Genomic DNA, 17568 nt, shown 5'->3' on the forward strand with positions numbered 1-17568 from the left:
AAGCCAGGGGACCTGGTATTACGCAAAAACTCCGTAAGCTGAGCTGTGGGCATAGGCAAGTTAGACCCAAACTGGGAAGGCCCCTACGTGGTAAAGGAAGCTGACCGAGCAGGTTATTGTAAGCTAGCTCGTCTGGATGGAGGCGAAGTCCCGCGCACCTGGCACAACTCAAATTTAAGGCTTTTTCTTTAGTATCCTGCCCGAGCTGAAAATGGTCAGCTGGACAGGTCTGCCTTTTATTTTAGTAGTTCGGCATTTGGGATTATAAATGTATTCAAAGCTTTGAAATAAAAGAAAATTTTTACAAGTGTTGGGTAAGAAAGAGGGCCATATATTCTATTTCAAAAAGGCATGTACAGGTGGGGGGCCATACAAAAGCGAGCTGGCCAGCTCGGTCCCTACCCTAGCCTAAAACCTACAGGCCTAAGCTATGTACTATCCGCTTAGCTCTCCCCTTGCTATTCTTGCTCTGGCTCTGGAGAGAGCGCGGGAAGAGTAGGGTCGGCGACCAAGGCAGCCAGGTCGCGCCCATTGGAGTAACCCGTGACAAGCCTGTCAATTTGGTTATTTGTTCAGGTCAAAGTCCGGCAAATTCAGGGACTCAACATCAACTAAGGCTTTCGTATAGCCGAGCTGCAGGACAGGGCCATTCAGGATGGCCAGGTCGTTCATGAAGCCTTCGGACTTCTTAAACTCCTGGACGCCTAGACGACGCCCTTCTTCCTTCGCTGCCTCCACCAGCTCGGTAGACCTTTTCTGCTCAGCCTCCAGAGTCACGGCCAGCTCAGTCGCCTTCTTCTTTTCCAGCTCGCAGGAGGAGTTGGCGTCCGCAAGTTGTTTCTTCAAGGACTCCAGCTCGGCCTCGGCTCCCTCGAGCTGGCTCGACAGCCTTTCCTTGGCAGCGTCGGCTTGAGACAGGTTGACCCCCATGTTCTCGTACCGCTGTGCCAGCTCGGCCCCAGCGACGTTGAGCTGCCGATCGAATACCGGATAAGAAATCAGCAAGTTCAAAGGTATGTCAAGAAGGCATTGGTTAGGGAGTCACTTGGGCTGTACTAAGGTAAAAGTGCTCCAGCAGCTCGGAGTTGGAGGCGAACTGGATGTAGTGGTGATCGCGTGGGAGCACTGCGCTCTGGACGAGTTCCCGAGCAGCCTCAGGGAACTGAGCTCGGTCATTCACCGAGAGCCCCCACTTTGGGCAGAAATGCAGGGGGTGTGGGTGCGAGCTCTGACCCGTAGGGGGTTTCAGGGGAATCACGTTCCTCATGCGCCACATGGCTGGAGGTGACTCGGACGAGGCCTGCTGCTCGGCGGAGTTCACCCCGTAGTGTGATGCAAGAGCTGTTGAGGGCTCCTCCTGGGATTGGGGGGAAGTCGCCTCGGTCCTGGCCCTCTTGGCCGCCGACTTCTTCCTCTTCTTTTTTGGCTCCTCTCCTGGCAACGACTAAGCTGCGATCTGAGGATTGGGCCTTGGTGGAGGAGGAGCCGCGCTGCTGGGAGCAGTGGATAGAGCAGGAGTTGGCGTGCTAGTGCCGCCCGTTCCTCCAATATTCAGCAACTGGGAGAATCTCTTCACTGCAGAGGAAAAAGGTAGGTCAGCTCGGGTGGTGTGGCCAAACTCATCAAAAAGAAGGAAGAAATGAGGCCCAGAAGTTACAAGTTGTCAGCTCCTCTGGAAGAAGAGGTCGGAGATCGGGGGCAGGGTCATTCACCTCTGCTCGAATCAGCCCCGCCGACCAGAGCTGTGCATTGTTAAACTCTTTAACCTTCAGCCGGGCTTCCGAGCTGACCAGGCGGTCCAGCTCGGCTTCAGGCAGAGGCGAAGGAATTGGATCGGAAACCTAGGTTTCCTCCCTCCAGGTCAGGGGAGGAAACCCAGTGTTCTTCACAAAAAAGAATTGTGCCTTCCAGCTTTTGATAGAAGAAGGCATTTGCGTGAACAGCTCGCGGGTAGGGAACTCCCCTCCGCTCCTGCGAGCGAAGTAGAACCATCCGTGAATCAGGCCGCTCACCTTCATTTGAAAAAATGACCTGAATAGGTCCAAGGTGTAAGGAATTTCGAGAGCTCGGCACAAAATGAAGAAACCGAGGATTGACCGAATGGCATTTGGAACAAGCTGGGTAATTCGGATACCCCAGAAGATTAGGATATCATAAAGAAATTGGGAAATTGGAAGGCGGAGACCAGCAATGAGCTGATCCTTGTAGATAGCCACGAACCCAGAGGGAGGTCGGCAAGCGTACTCCCCTGGTCGGGCTGCCCTAGCCTCGAACTGGGGGAGAATGTCGTACCTCCCCACCAGTTCGTCCACATCCCCCTGGTCAAAGAGAGGGGGATAACTTCGACTTCCCCAAAGTCGATGTCTGGCCCCCCAGCAGGTCCTGCCCTCCCGCGAGCTGGAACTACCTCCAGAGGAATCCCTGGGACAGCAGCTCCAGCCTCGGGCTGAGCAGATGGACCAGGTTGGTTCATGGCTATAGCGAGAGTCGGGGCTGAGGGAGGAAGATATTCAGACTCGGACGAGCTGGAAGAGGAAGGGCTGGAGGAGAGTATTTCTATGAGTGCAGGTCGGGCAACTCTACGCCTAGGTGCTGAACTGGTGAGGTCTAAGTGTGTGGAAGAAGACGACATAAAAGGAAAAGAGGACTTACTGGTGGATGAAGGGGAAGAACTGAGGTGTGCTTAGAAGGAAGTCCTACTCTCGGACGACCTCACAGGATGCGGAGCGAGCTGAAGAAGACTGGGAAGAAGAGAAAATGAGAAGGAAGGTTTGAAAGTGACGTTTTGTAGGACCTATTTATAGGCCCCCTGGACGGGAAGCTGAAGAGTTCCGAGGAAGAAATTTGAATTTATTGCAAAAGGACGGTTACCTTGGAAAACGTTTGAGCTGACAACCGCCATCATGGAGGACGTGACTCTTGAGGCGACGGTTATGACGGTAGACGTGGCAGTTATTCAAATAAAGTGAGTGATCGTGGTATCATGGGTCCCACACTCAAGCTGACCTGACACTTCGTAGATTGGTCCAGACTCACGCGACAACTCGATGACTTTAGACTCAAGGGGGGCTAGTGTAGTGGGGCAGATCCACGCGTGACACGTGTCAGCTCGGCAAACAACACACGTCAGGTCGGCGATAGAGACCTCACGTCTCGCACGCGCCAGCTCGGCCGTACCAGTTGCTCCCTATGGTGGGCCTCATGGGCCGCCGCCTCCGAACTTGTAGGAGCCGCCTCGCAAAACCCTAAGAAGACTCCGAATCCTAAGGGGACTCTGACTCCCACAAGGAAACTACAACCGATTCTGCCCTATATATACCACGCCTAAGGACAACACAAGGTACGCATTCACAAGTACTCTAAACTACTACTCTGTGGACAAGCATTACTGACTTGACCGTTGGAGATATTCCGGGGACACCAGTCCCGCCTTTGACCTTTCTCTGCAGGAACATTAGCTCGGCTCCCTCTCTCAGGTCGGTCGCTCCTGATCAGTTCGGCTCGCTACCGCTCAGCTCGGATCTAGTTTTTGGCAGTCGCATCATAAGATAATTATTGTTACTGTGTGCGTATTCACATAATATTTAGTGCGATTTAGGTGTACTAACAAGTAGGAATGTAATTGAATCAAATCGAATTTGAATAGTGCACTGTTCGAATTCGATTCAGGTTAAAAAATTTGAACTCTACCTCGATCTCATGAAAGTTGAACTTGATTTTGAGCTCGATTTTGTTTGACCAAACTAATCAAACCCAATCGAACTCAATCGAGTTTTATTAATATAAATTTATATTTTATATAATTTTAAATTAGGGACAAGATAGATATTTCAGACTAATAAATAAAAAATAAAAAACATATATATGTGAAACTCGATTAAACTTGACAAGCTTTTGAACGTGACATATTAAACTCGAACTCGAGCATAGTCAATACGAACTCGAACTCGAGTTTTAACTGAATAAGTTCGCATGCTATTTGATTAAGCTCCACATATTTGCACCCCCTACTAACAAGTGCCCAGTAAATTTTTTAGGCACTTATTAATACATTTAAATTATACCTAACTTATCATGTGATAATCGCAACTACGCCATACATTTAGATTTTTCCCTAAATTAATATAATTTTTCAAAAAAAAAAAAACACTGGAAGCCCCTATTAATACCCGTTAGCCAAACGGAAAGTGCCAGGTGAAGTAGTCAAAGTAGAAAGAGATGAAACAAAAATGGAAATGAGAAAATTTTATTTAAAGGTTGTTACAAGAGAAGCAAATAATTACCGATTTGATTGAGAGAGTACGAGTAGAATTCATTGGGATGCAAAATGAGCAAAATTTAAGTATTCCACCAAGCCATCAACTCTCTCTAATTAGTCATACCTAAGAGAGAGTAAATAAGGTTAATTGCAGCATCTACTTTGGCATACAAGACTCTTATGGTTTCTTATAATCACACTGCTTGTATCAAGACGTTCACGAGATTTAGAAGCTCAGTTCTCTATCTAATAAAAATTGAAATGAATAATAATCTTCTCTTGATGTTGTGGAATTATATTACAGCAGAATGACAACCATATTCTTCAATACAGACACTTATCATGGTGTAGACAACAGGAAAAAAAAAATGAACCTGTCATGGTGAATTCCAGACATAACTTCTGGTGTACGCAGAAGCCGTATTATAGCTCTGGGTTCGTAGCAAAAACAAACAGCATAATGAAGACTAAACTGTTCAATGCAAAGGCAGTTCATCATAGAAAAGTCCATGCATAACTTCATGTCTGCAGAAAAGCTCTATCACAGCTTTCAACTTGTTGCAAAAACTATCAACTGACTCCAACACATTTAATGTATCTGATCTATATTCAGTTGCTACACCTTCTAGCATCAGAGCAAGCCCAAGCTAGCAAAAATATCTTAAGATAATTGCAACCTGTTTCTACTACTTGCACGCATAAATATTGACTACTACTCGCATTCAAATCATTCAGAATTAGCATTAACAAAATCATCATTGCTATCATCTGCCATGTATTCATCATCACTATGAAGTTGTCTATCCTTGTCTTCAGTGTCCCTTTTGTTTCCATCAGGTATGGGCATTGAAATTACATCACTAAACTCATTCTTCTTATCTGCAGAAGCTAATGAGACATCAGGAGAAACTGGAACTCTGCTGATTGGCCCTTTAGTCTTGTTTTCAGACCGACAAGTTTGAATAAGGTAATGCGCCACAGACTTGAAACCAAGCTGCGTGACCTACACAATGGGGAAAGAGTCTTGGTGATTAAGGACACTTGCAAGCCTCAAACGCAGTACGCACTAGCCCCTACCCCAACCTCTTGCCACCCAAATGACACACCATATGAAAATCAAACACGAAGTTGCAGAATATAAATGACAATTGATGTGTCATATGAACTTACTTTGAGGGCTGGCAGACATTGTTGTACTAACAAATCAGATTTTTACACTCAAGGAAAATGATACCGTGCAAATAAGTAAAAAATAACATCAATTGACAGATCAAGTCCACCTTCTTATAGATTTGACCGGTAGGTTCCCATCCTTTCACCCGCCGGCATCGACTACAGTTGCAAATTCCTCGACATACAGGGCAAATCCAATCAGGATTGTCATTAACTTCCATTACATTCTCTCCGTATCTGTACAAAGTTGGAGATTGAATTAGGACTATTAATCAGAGTTGGTGATGATCTTAAGATGGTTCACTTCATTACCATTCTTTTCTTTCCTAGACATTGGAATATATTTCTGTCCACAATTATAGACGAAATATTTGAGGATTAAGCAAGATGCCAAAACACAATTAAACAAGAGACTCTTGAATAGTCTCATTTTTTTATATGACTGAGTTCAGGACAAAGGCTTTAGCACTTTGCTCATCTCTTGTACAGGGGCAGACGAAGCATACAAAAAGCTGACTTTGAAATAGCTACCTGAACCTTGTCATTCTAGATACATGGAAGGAATGTTAAACCTTTAACTAGCCAAGAGATAGGTGGCTATAGACATTGAAATAGCAATCTTTGCTTTTTATCCAAGCTAAAATAACTTTGCTTTAAAAAAACCAACAGTATACTTGAGTATGCCTATTGCAGCAGTTGTTTTCCAATGTTACAGCATTAGTGAGCCACAGTAATAAAAGAAAAATGGAACTTTAAGTCTGCTTCTTGGGTGATAATATAAAGTAATTATTTTCTTTCTGTATGTTTCTCAAATTAAGCAAAAGAAGATAGTAGTTCTTTTTACCACCTCATATACAAGCAATCTCCGCAGAACTGCCCGCTTACTGATTTGCACTTGCTGCATTTTGTGCGATGACCTAAAGTTTTTTGCCTGCATGGAATGAAGCGATTTGTCATTACTGAGCTAGTAAAATCATGAAGACGGGTAAATATGCAAAACATAGCTACACATATGACTTTTGACAATATATATATATATATATATATATATATATATATATATATATATATATATATATAACTTTTGACCAATTATGAACTGTTACAGGCAAAACACCAAAACAAGCAAAACTAAGATCAATTTCTCACAGTTACACTATCAAGAAAGCACCAACAGATGCATCTCCAAGTTCTGGCAGCAAAACCACAAGCGGGTTAATTACTTTTTACCCTTGTTTCAAATGCAAAATCAAACTTTTTGAGGACTGTTAACTATCAAAGAAAAGCAAATAATCTAAAATAGCAATGGAAGTTATCTGAGATAATAAACAGAAGAAATGATGCACTTTGAGTCTAACCTAATCTTGCACGGACCAAACTGGCAAGAAAAAATCCAATAGAGAAAGAAGACAAACAAAAAATGATAATCAGCATATTTTCATGAAATATCTAGCACTGATACAGTTGCCATTTGGCTTCCAAGAGAGATAAAATATGGAGGACACAGATTGACACAGATTTTCGTGCAGTGTACACACTTCTTTTGCTTTTTCTTGCACTTTTGCTCGAAACATCATCTTTTGCAAAACTACAGGCTATTTCATTAGAGTGACAATCTATCTCATTTAAGAGTGTGAAACCAAGTCATGGAATTACCGCTGGCATATGACTAGTTTTCATTCTTGTTACACATTGGAGTAGAAAATCTTATGCATTTTGCTTTTGGCTTATATATATGATCCAGAAAGCACCTGCTATTAGAACAGGAAATTCCAGTAGTACCAAGTTCTATAGTTGTAAGTCAAAGAAAGAGAACTTTTCCAACATATCGACTTTCTCAAGCAAATTTTAATGCATCGCCAAACAGAACTTTCATCATACTTTCTAAACATAGAAGAGAGTATAATAATGCATGAACCCTCATTGACCAAGTAATTTGTATTTTTTTGCCAAGTAATTGACATATGTTTAAGCTTTACTTTATGTCTGTCTTAACCCATATGGCTTTCAATCAAGCAAGAATAGAAAGGAAGAAGTATCTCTGCAGAGGAATCTTTATTCTTAGACAATCAGTGAGGTGGAAGCCATAACAAGAAAACAATGATTATCAATTCCATACGGACAAGCCTTTACCACGGTAGAGCTTGACCTCTCAATCCCATATGGACAAATGCCTTTGCAAAGCTATTACCACATTTCAGACAATGTATTTCGCCCTGCATTCACCACTTTAAACAAGGAAATAAAACCGTTTGCTAACCTCATTTAAAATGAAAGCTCCACTCCAAAGAAAATTTCAATAGAGTACCTAGCTTCCTAGGAAGCAACATAATCCACTACCCAATGAAGAAAGAAATCTTCATGGCAACTTAAATTGTGACATGTTTTATGTCACCTTTTACTTTTTGTTCAAGAAGTTCAAGCTTCATGGACAAAAGATCAATTTCAAAATTGTTCTTTTTAAGCATCGCAACTAAATTATGAGCCAAAGAGGACAGACGCACCTTTTCCTCCTTCCACTCATACACAGCTTCCATCACTCTACTCCACCCCTGCTCCTCCAAATTAGATAAATAATAAAAAGATCTAATTCTCCAGACAGCCCAAAAACATGACAACCAGCAAACAGAAATTTTGAAATAGATATTGTAAAATTAAACATCTGATTTTTTTTTTCTTTCCCTTCTCATATTAGATGATCACATCGTCATATTGACAATCTAAGGTAGAGTCAGCCCCCTATTTTTGCAAGAAAAGAATCAAATGAGAAAATGAAACACAAAAATTATATTTAGTACCTGCACTGGTGGCAAGACTTGCCCCAAAATGGATCATAAATGCGCTGGCCCTCTTGATCATACCCATCAACACACAGAGTCCAAGCACTTTTGGAATCACCCAAGAGCTTTTCATGCTCTTTCGTGTAAACCTCAGGATTTGAACCCTTTTCAATATGAATCTCCACATTCTTCATCCCCTTATCTTTCTTAGGCGTTCGATTTTCAAAGTAGTTAACTGGAGTCATAGTCTTCAACCTAAAATAGATACGTACAAAACAACAATATTAATTTTTTTTCCAGCAGAAATTATCTAAAGTTTCACGGAAACCAGTAATACGAAAAATGAACCACCAGCATGCATTTCATATATATAAAAGAAATTATCTGTTTCTTTCTAAACTGTGAGATGCTAACTAAAATATCAAGCTCTTGAAACACGCACACCAGCAGGAAAAAAAAGGTCTTTTCAAATTCCCCGAGAAAATCATGGAAGGAAAATCCCAAGAAAACCAAAAAAGTGGGGAAACAAAGACAAAATTAACAGGAAAAAGCAAAAAGGAGCACAAGAAAAGGGTTTTTTCTCCTAATAGTGCATCATCTTTCCTACCCCTAGCATGAAGAAAATTGTATTAAAAAAAAATTCCTTGAGGTCATTTACCTTGAAGAGCGCCTAGGAGGATCATGAAGAGCTGGCAGTGAAGGAGAAGCCCTGAGCTTTTTGTGAGTGATTGGCTTGTCCGGTTTTTGGAGGTTCTTGGAGAGGTCCAGAATGCCAAGCATCTTCATCCTTTCCATGTTTTCTTTCATCCTTTGGGCTCTCTTCTCTTCATAATCAACAGCTACTGCAACTTGTACTTCTGGTGATGATGATGATCCTTTCCTTTTTGGCTTATCTTTGACAGGAAAATCACTCCCTTTTTCTTGTTTTCCTCCATCACTTTTTGGAGTTTCAGTTCTCCTCCCACCACTCCTTGTGCTCACCATTGTTGCTCTCTCTGTTTCTGTCTCTGGTAAAAATGGAAGGTGAAATGATTGAATTGTGGAGAGAGGGAGAGATAGAGAGGGAAATGAAAAGGCAAACCGGCAATTGGCGCTTTTGAGAGGCTGTAGCTAATGGGCTGGGCCAAGAAGTGTAGGAAATTGGCAGTGAAGAATACAAAATTACTTTTCAGGAAAGGCCCATTTCGTGGCATCATATCGTTTGTGTTTATATCATAGTTATTAAACTCGGCCTGAAAAGAAATCCAGCGAAGGAGGTGGATCAACGGATCACTGGTTTAATCAATGGATAAGTGGTTAAACCAATGGGTCACTAAATATATTTAAATATTATGCTTTATAATTTTTGATATAAAATATATGATATAAACTATAATAAACAATGCCATAACAAATGAAAATTTAATTTAGTTTGTATAAGATTCAGCAAAATATAAATTTATTTAGTAATCTACCAAACTTCAAATGCAAAATTTTATCTGTGTTTAGTGTAATTATCCAACTTATTTATGAATTTTAAGTACAAAAAATTATTAAAAATGATATTTGTCTTTAAAATGAATTATGTAATATGTTATTTTTTAAATCCATTATATAACTCATAAAGTTTGGGGGTTCATAAGTTTTTATTAAAAGATTCCAAATAAATTTCTTTTAGAGAAATTAAAAAAATAAAGATAGAATTGACAAAGCATTCATATATTATAAGAAAGCTATTCAGTTAGTGTTTGGCAAGTGGTTTGGTGGTAACATACTATAAATACATGCCTAAAGTCTCAAATTCAAATCTTAGCAAAAGCTTACCAAATTTTTTTCCACAAAAATCGGTTCCTTCACAAAACCAATTGGGTTCCCGATTTAATCAGGTTGAACCGTCAAATCATTGACCAATCAACGGATTTCATGCCTAAACGGTCCAATTAGAAATCCAACCTAGCCCAATGAACGATTCACCGGATTGACCATTCGATCGTTGAACCGGACTAGGTTTAATAATTATGGTATATATAATGAAAAGGCAAACAATAAATTGGCGCTTTTGAGAGCTGTTGCTAATTGGCTGGGCCACGAAGAATCGGAAATGGGCTGTGAAGAATACAAAATTTGGACTTTGTAGAAAAAGGCCCATTTAGTGGCATCATATCTTTTGTGTGTATGTGTGTGTGTGGCACAAATAAAATATTGTTCAATTTTTGTTTTGTTAGGTTGTTGAATTGGCTATTCTAACTTTCTACTAAGTGAATCTTCTATCTTTATGCCATGTGACCAAATTTAATTTTTTATTTGAATAGCTTTTAAGTATTTTATTTTTGCTAACAATCAATTCTATCTTTATTTTTTTTCACCCACTTATTCTATTTTCCTTTTTCACTTTTTTTTAAACTTTTTGTAACAGAGAAAGGTGGGATTTAAGAAGGGAAGAATAAGGAGATTAAAACTCAAGATCTCTAATTTTTAGGGTCTCAACCTTTTTTCACTTCATTAACTATAGCAACTTTCAACGCTTTTATATTTATATTTTTTGGTAACAATCAATTCTATTTTTATTTTTTCACCCACTTATTCTCTTTTCCTTTTTCACTTCCTTGAATACATCAATTTTCAATCTATCTTTTGATTTCTTACTTCATATAAATTTGTATTAATTACGCCTTTCTAAACCTTTTTTTGACAATCACATAAAAAATTTCTATTTTTTAATTCTTTTCTATCCTTAATTTTTGGCTTGATTATATAGTACTAGTTCTAAACCCTCTTGAACGGAAATAGTCAAATTATGCTTTATATAGTAATATGTTTGTCTACGCAATCTTACAACTTGTCCATTCTCATTAAAAAGATAAAGTAACCATTCACAAAAACATGTAAATATCCAGTCTATTTGAAAATTTTTCAAAAATAGTAAATAGCATTTGAGAATATTCTACTATTCAAGAATATTTTTTCTTCTTTTGAAACTCCTTGTCCACATTTAACTACAGATGAAGATGCATTGCATTCCCATCATCATTATATACCAATACATGTGGAAAGTTAACTAAAGTATAAATATATATTCGTGCAAATATTTTTATGAAAATTTTCCTCTTTTTGAGTCTCACTTGAAACAAAATTAAGAGTGACTATGTAGTATTGTAAAGAAAGCTAATTGAAGACTTACCAAAATTATTGTGGAAATAAAATTAAGAGTAATTATGTAGTTTTCTTTTGAAGATAATTAAAATAGGAAAGCAATGAATTGATTGGGGAAAAAAATAAAGTAATAAATAATGTCATAATTTTTTCAAATGCATGTAAGACAGGCTATTAATAGATTCACAGAAATTTATCATAAATAAGAAAGTCAAAAAAGGGTTGTTATTAATTATGAATGATCAATGGTAATAAACGATCAAACTAATTGTAAGATCCAAAGGCAACCTATGTTGATTTTGATCCTTGTCTTTTGACGCTTACAAAACAAATGGATAGTACTAATATCTTTTCTAAAAAATCCTTTCAATCTTGAAGCAATTTGATTTAAAAAATAAGAGCATTTGAAAGAAGATAAAGGAATACGAAAGCTATCAGATGCTTACAAAGACAATACCGGACGTCCGATAGAATCTTTCAAATTCTCTGTCTGTTATCGGATGCAAGTATCGGAAGTATCGGACGTCCGATACTCCCAACGGCTAGTTGACTTTTCAGTTACTTTCTATCCATTGGAAGCATTAATGAAGCACTTTCTTGATCTTATATAAATAGTGTATGGTCAGAAACTTAAAACAACTTTTGCACATTGGAAATATAAAAGATATATAGTAGTTTTAGTGAGAAAACACTCTCCAAGAAAGATTTGTAGTCTTGGTGGTGTGAAGTTCGTTGTAAGCTTTTCATTTGTGAGCGAATACTTCAATAGTGTAGTTCTGTGAGAATTATCCTAAGGGATAGTAAAACTTTCTAACTTGATCGAGTGGAACTTGGGGTAAGGAGGAAATGAGTCTTCCTTTGTACACAAGATTGGTTGTATTTCCTCAATTTAAAGAATCTTGTTTGAATTAATCTTCAAACTCAAGAGGAGCTTGGTAGTTAATTGGTTTGCAATTCCTTTCTTCCTATTTACTTATTGTTATCTTGTGATCTTTAAATTGCTTATATCTTCTACTTCTCTCAAGTGATTTTATTCATTCGTTGATTGAGTCATTATGTGATCACCTAAAAAAGAAGGTAAATTTCATATTGAATAAAAAGTGCTCATAATTTGATTAGTTTCATAATCAATTTAATTCACCCCCCTCTTAAGTTGTTTTCGATTCTAACAATTGGTATCAGAGTTTGGTTTTCTAGAAATTAAGGTCAAGCGGTTTAGGAGTAAATATGACAACTAACAATGCCATATTTTTTGAAGAACAATCTGTTATTAGACTTCCAATATTTAATGGCTTGAATTATGTGAGTTGGGAGGAATGAATGATTATCTTCTTGCAATCGATTGATATTGAATTGTGGTTTATTATTAATGAAGATCCATATGATGCCTCTATAATTGATGAAGATACTCATAGACCAAGATCAAAAATAAAAAATGAATTGACTGGTGATGATAGAACTCACTTCACTTTAAATATAAAAGTTATGAATGTGTTATATAGTGCTTTAGACTCAAATGAATCTATTAGGGTCAAAAGCTGTAAGTCAGCTAAGGAAATTTGGGATAAACTGAGAGAAATTCATGAAGGAAGTGAAAATGTTAGAGAACAAAAGAAGTCTATTTGGTTATTAAACATGAGTTGTTTAAGATGGAATCTCATAAAAATATTGATAAAATGTATTATAGATTCAATGATTTTATTAAAGATTTAGAAGCTCTAGAAAAGGAATATTCATTAGGAGAGAAAAACAGAAAAATCTTGAATGTTTTGTCTAAAGATTGGGAGAGTAAAGTGACTGTTATTGAAGAGGCTAAAAATTTGAATTCTATGCCTATTGAATCTCTTATAAACTGTCTAACTTCTTATGAATTGAAACTTAAGGCCAAGGTACAAAAAAAAAGAAGATGCAAAGGTAAAAAGAAGTATTGCTCTAAAAGCATCTCAAGATGAATATGACTCGATTTCACTGGATGATGAAGATATGGATGACAATGATCTAACTCTTATCACAAAAAATTCAAGAGAATCCTTAACAAAAGGAAATTCAGAAAAGGAGGATCTAGCAATTCGAATTCCATTCAATTCAACAATGCAAGAAACAAAGGAAAACAAGAGACTAACGAAAAGCAAGATGACAATTGCTATGAATGCGGCCAATTTGAACATTACATGAGTGAGTGTCCAATGAAGAAGAAGAAAGAAGGAAGAAAATCACGATTCAACAACTTTCAATTCACATGGAATGAGTACAAATTCGATGGTGAAATTGAAGAGAAAGAAGAATCTGCTCAATTGGCTCTTATGATCATTGGAGATAATGAGGTAACAACTTCTAACCCTCAATTTGAAAGTGATGATGAGACTGATGATGATTTCGAATCCTTCATTGAAAAATTGCATGATTGTTTGAAAGAATCTTATGTTAGAAACAAGAAATTAAAACACAAAATTAGTTTTCTTCTTCAAGACAATGCACGTCTTTTTCAAGAAAATAAAAAATTGAAAACTGAAAATGATTACTTAAAAAAGGGTGAGATTGATCTACAAAATGAACTTGATAGAAAAACAAGATTTGTGAAATGATCAAAGAGGAACAAGATGATTTGAAAAGAAGAATGGACAATCTAAATGAATTTCTTCAATATAAAAAATAAAACTGTTTTCAAGAAAATGGATCAAAATCTCATCTTGGCACTCATGAAAAGAAGTTTAATTTTGGTGCAAATGAATTTATTATTTATAAGAGAAGAGAAGTGGGATCTATTAAACCTTTTCATGCAAATAACTCTTTGGTTATGTTTAGTTTTTGTTGTCAAAAAGGTCACATGAAAAGTGATTGCTATGTGAAGAAAAATATGAGAAGAGGTATAAAATACATGTAGATAGTTAGAAATGATACTAATTCTCAAGAACCCAAAACTCTTGATTGAGAATGGTTTTAAAAAATGGATAATTTTTTTGGTTGAGAATGATTTTAAAAGGGGTATTATGGATACTACTCTTTTCACTAAACAAAGTTTCAATGATTAGAAAAATAAAAAGGTGGGTTGAAAAATATGTTTATGATACAAGTAAAATATTATTTGAGATATTTCTACTATCCAAACACTCCAATTATCTTTGGTACTACTAATAAGTGTTTGTGCAAGGACTTTTCCACTATTATGCAAAATAAGTTTGAGATGAGTATGATAGGAGAGTTGAATTTCTTCCTTAGGTTCCAAGTGGTTCAAACTCAACAAAGTACATTCATTAATCAAGTTAAGTATACAAAGGAACTTCTCAAAAGGTTTGGAATGGAAGATTCAAAACAAGTTGGAACGCCTATGTGTGCATCCACCAACTTGACAAAGATGAAGAATGTACGAAAATTGATAAGAAAAAATATAGAGGTATGATTGCTACAAGTATTTTGTAATGCTTTTGATATTACTGATGTTCTGAACTAAGTTTCCTTTGATGGTTTTTGAATGACTAATGAATATTGGTTGATATGAATGTTGATTTCATTGATATTCATTTTAGTTTTTGTATCTTTTGATGTTATTTTTCTATTATTGGCTGATGATAGTTGCCACTACTGTTATTTTTTATGGCAATTACTCTCTATTTTTATGATGACAAAAAGGGGGAGAAATTACAAGATAGGATGCTATGAGTAAGGGGGAGTTCATTTGATGATATTATATGTTGGTATTTAATGGTTTTGGATGATATGAGTAAGGGGAAGTTTCTGCTCATTTTCCTTCCTTTCATCCATTGTTTTGTCATCATAAAAAAGAAGAAGAATGTTGATCTTGATCCCTATCTTTTGATATTTACAAAATAAATGGATAGTACTAATATCTTTTCTAAGAAATCCTTTCAGCCTTGAAGCAATTTGATTCAAAGAACAAGAGCATTTGAAAGAAGATAAAGGAAGACGAAAGCTATCAGACACTCACAAAGACAATACTGGACGTCCGATAGAATTCTTCAAATTCTCCGTTTGTTATCAAACGCAAGCATCGGAAGTACTGGACATCCGATACAATTCTTCAAACTCTCTGTCTGCTATCGGACGCAAGTATCGAAAGTACTGGACGTGTAATACTCCCAACGGTTAGTTAACTCTTCACCTACTTTCTATCCATTGGAAGCATTAATGAAACACTTTGTTGGTCTTATATAAATAGTGTATGGTCAGAAACTTAAAACAACTTTTGTACATTGAAGATTCAAAAGATATAGAATAGTTTTAGTGAGAAAACACTCTCCAAGGAAGATTTGTAGTTTTGGTGGTGTGAAATTCATTGTAAACTTTTCATTTGTGAATGAACACTTCAATAGTATAGTCCTGTGAGGGTTGTCCTGAGAGATAGTAAAACTTTCTAACTTGACCAAGTGGAACTTGGGGCAAGGAGGAAGTGAGTCTTCACTTGTACACAAGATTGGTTGTATTTCATCAATTTGAAGAGCTTGTTTGAATTGATCTTCAAATTCAAGAGGAGTTTGGTAGTCAATTGGTTTGCAATTCCTTTCTTTCTATTTACTTATTATTATCTTGTGATCTTTCAATTGTTTATATCTTTTACTTCTTGTAGATACCAAAATTTGAATGTTTATTTAATTCAATTTTAGGTTTATTCTTTTATTTTTATTTTTTTATTATTATTGTTTTCATTTTATTTAGTTGATTAAGTTTGCAAAATGGTAATTAGTGTTTGTTTTTATTTATTTTGGTATATTAAGGTTCATCATTTTTTTTCTTCTTTTTTTAAAAATATTTTTGCACTAAATTTCATAAAAAAAATTCTTACAAAAAATTCTAATCTTTTTATCTTTTCAATTTTTGTTTTTAAATAAAATAAAATGAATTTTTGCAAGATCAAATCAAAAAAAGGGAGGAATGTACATTTGTTATTTATCCTAAATTTGTTTGAAAAAAAATTAAAAAGGAAAAATATTTACAACACATGCAAACTAGCTAAGTGTATAAGGTAGGCAGTAGATAAGTGTCTCTATTTTTCTGTTGACACTACAATATGTAGACACCAAAATTTTAGCCTTTCTTTTTTTTAATTTATTTAGCTGATTTATTTTATTTTTATTTTTGCTTATTTATCTTATTTTCATTTTTGTCACCAAATTTTTATTATTATTATTAATTAATTCATTGAAGAAAAAGAAGAAAAGAAAAATGATGATCAATCAAACACAGAAATTTTAGCGTTTTATTTTTACCTTTTATTCCTAGATTTGATCATTTATTCGATTTTACTTAAATTGTTAATTTTGTTTTAGTTTCATTTTTGGTTAAGAAAATCATTTTATCAATGGATTTATTGAAAGAAAAAGAAAGACAGAAAAGGAAAGAAAATGAAAATCAATTTTGTTAAAGGAAAAAGGGGGGGGGAATGGTAAGCCACGCGCGCATAACTTTCTTCACAGAAACATAGCTTCAGTACACAAACCTCGGCCGTTGGAAATAAGACAGAACAAAAATGGGATTTTTCTTCATTTTCCTTTTCTCCAAAATCACCAATACCCAATGCCACCTCACTCATTAGAAGATATCAAGAAGCTTCTGGAACGAGACCATCAAATGGCTAAGAAAACCTGCCAGCAAAACAGGGGTTTGATCGGCACCCTTGAAGGTAGGTTTTAGCGACATTGGTTCCATATAAAAACTGAAGAGAAAACACAGCCGAAAGAGAGGATAGGGGGGACGGCTGAAGAGGGTTGAAAAGGAGAGAGTTTCATAGGTAAGAAAGGGAGAGTCTGAGTAGAATCTAGAGGATGGCTGAGGAAAAAAGATCTGTTGGCGGCTGGAAAAAGAGAACCGAGGGGCTGAGGGCAAAAAGGGAAGGAAGCTGGGAAAAGAAACGCAGCCAAGCTGCAAGTATGTGACGGCGGGGAGCTGAGGAAAAACCAGAGGAGAGGGAGAAACTTCGGGAGAGGAAAAACAACGAGAGAGGAGAGGAGCTGAGAGTAAGGCTTGCGGCTGAAGAGAAAAGGCAGAGTTAGGTAGAAAGAGCGAGGGTTTTAAGAACAACTAAGAACACTGACGTCGGATGAGAACTGGGGTTGGCGGCTGGGCTAAAAAAAGCAGAGGAAAAGAAAACCTACAAGTAGAAAGGAGCTGCAGGCTGAGTGCATAGGAGAGCGCTGCAACTGAGGGGATTCAGAGAAGGAGGTTGGAGACGGAAAATCAACGGAAGGAAAAGAGCAACCTAGAAGAGTT

General features: G+C 37.0%; 1 protein-coding gene across 1 annotated transcript; it reads right to left on the reverse strand.

The window, feature by feature from the left end:
* Window positions 1–4638: 4638 nt before the first annotated feature.
* On the reverse strand, window positions 4639–9256 carry LOC113700149 (uncharacterized). Its single transcript, XM_027220654.2, has 5 exons — window positions 8870–9256; window positions 8230–8466; window positions 6279–6362; window positions 5539–5668; window positions 4639–5261 (listed from the first exon to the last, which is right to left on the reverse strand). The coding sequence occupies exons 1-5, from the start codon at window positions 9193–9195 to the stop codon at window positions 4986–4988; spliced, it is 1053 nt and encodes a 350-aa protein (XP_027076455.1). The 5' UTR covers window positions 9196–9256; the 3' UTR covers window positions 4639–4985.
* Between the last annotated feature and the right edge of the window lie 8312 nt (window positions 9257–17568).

This window comes from Coffea arabica, chromosome 7c, assembly GCF_036785885.1.
Source record: "Coffea arabica cultivar ET-39 chromosome 7c, Coffea Arabica ET-39 HiFi, whole genome shotgun sequence".
NCBI lineage: Eukaryota > Viridiplantae > Streptophyta > Magnoliopsida > Gentianales > Rubiaceae > Coffea > Coffea arabica.

What these genes read in the sequence shown, in the direction of transcription:
- LOC113700149 (XM_027220654.2), bottom strand. Translation starts at nt 9,195, where the DNA reads ATGGTGAGCACAAGGAGTGGTGGGAGGAGAACTGAAACTCCAAAAAGT. An exon ending in CCTCCTAGGCGCTCTTCAAG is followed by an intron (nt 8,467 to 8,869) that starts GTAAATGACCTC and finishes TATCTATTTTAG; the next exon opens with GTTGAAGACTATGACTCCAG. An exon ending in AAGTCTTGCCACCAGTGCAG is followed by an intron (nt 6,363 to 8,229) that starts GTACTAAATATA and finishes CATTCCATGCAG; the next exon opens with GCAAAAAACTTTAGGTCATC.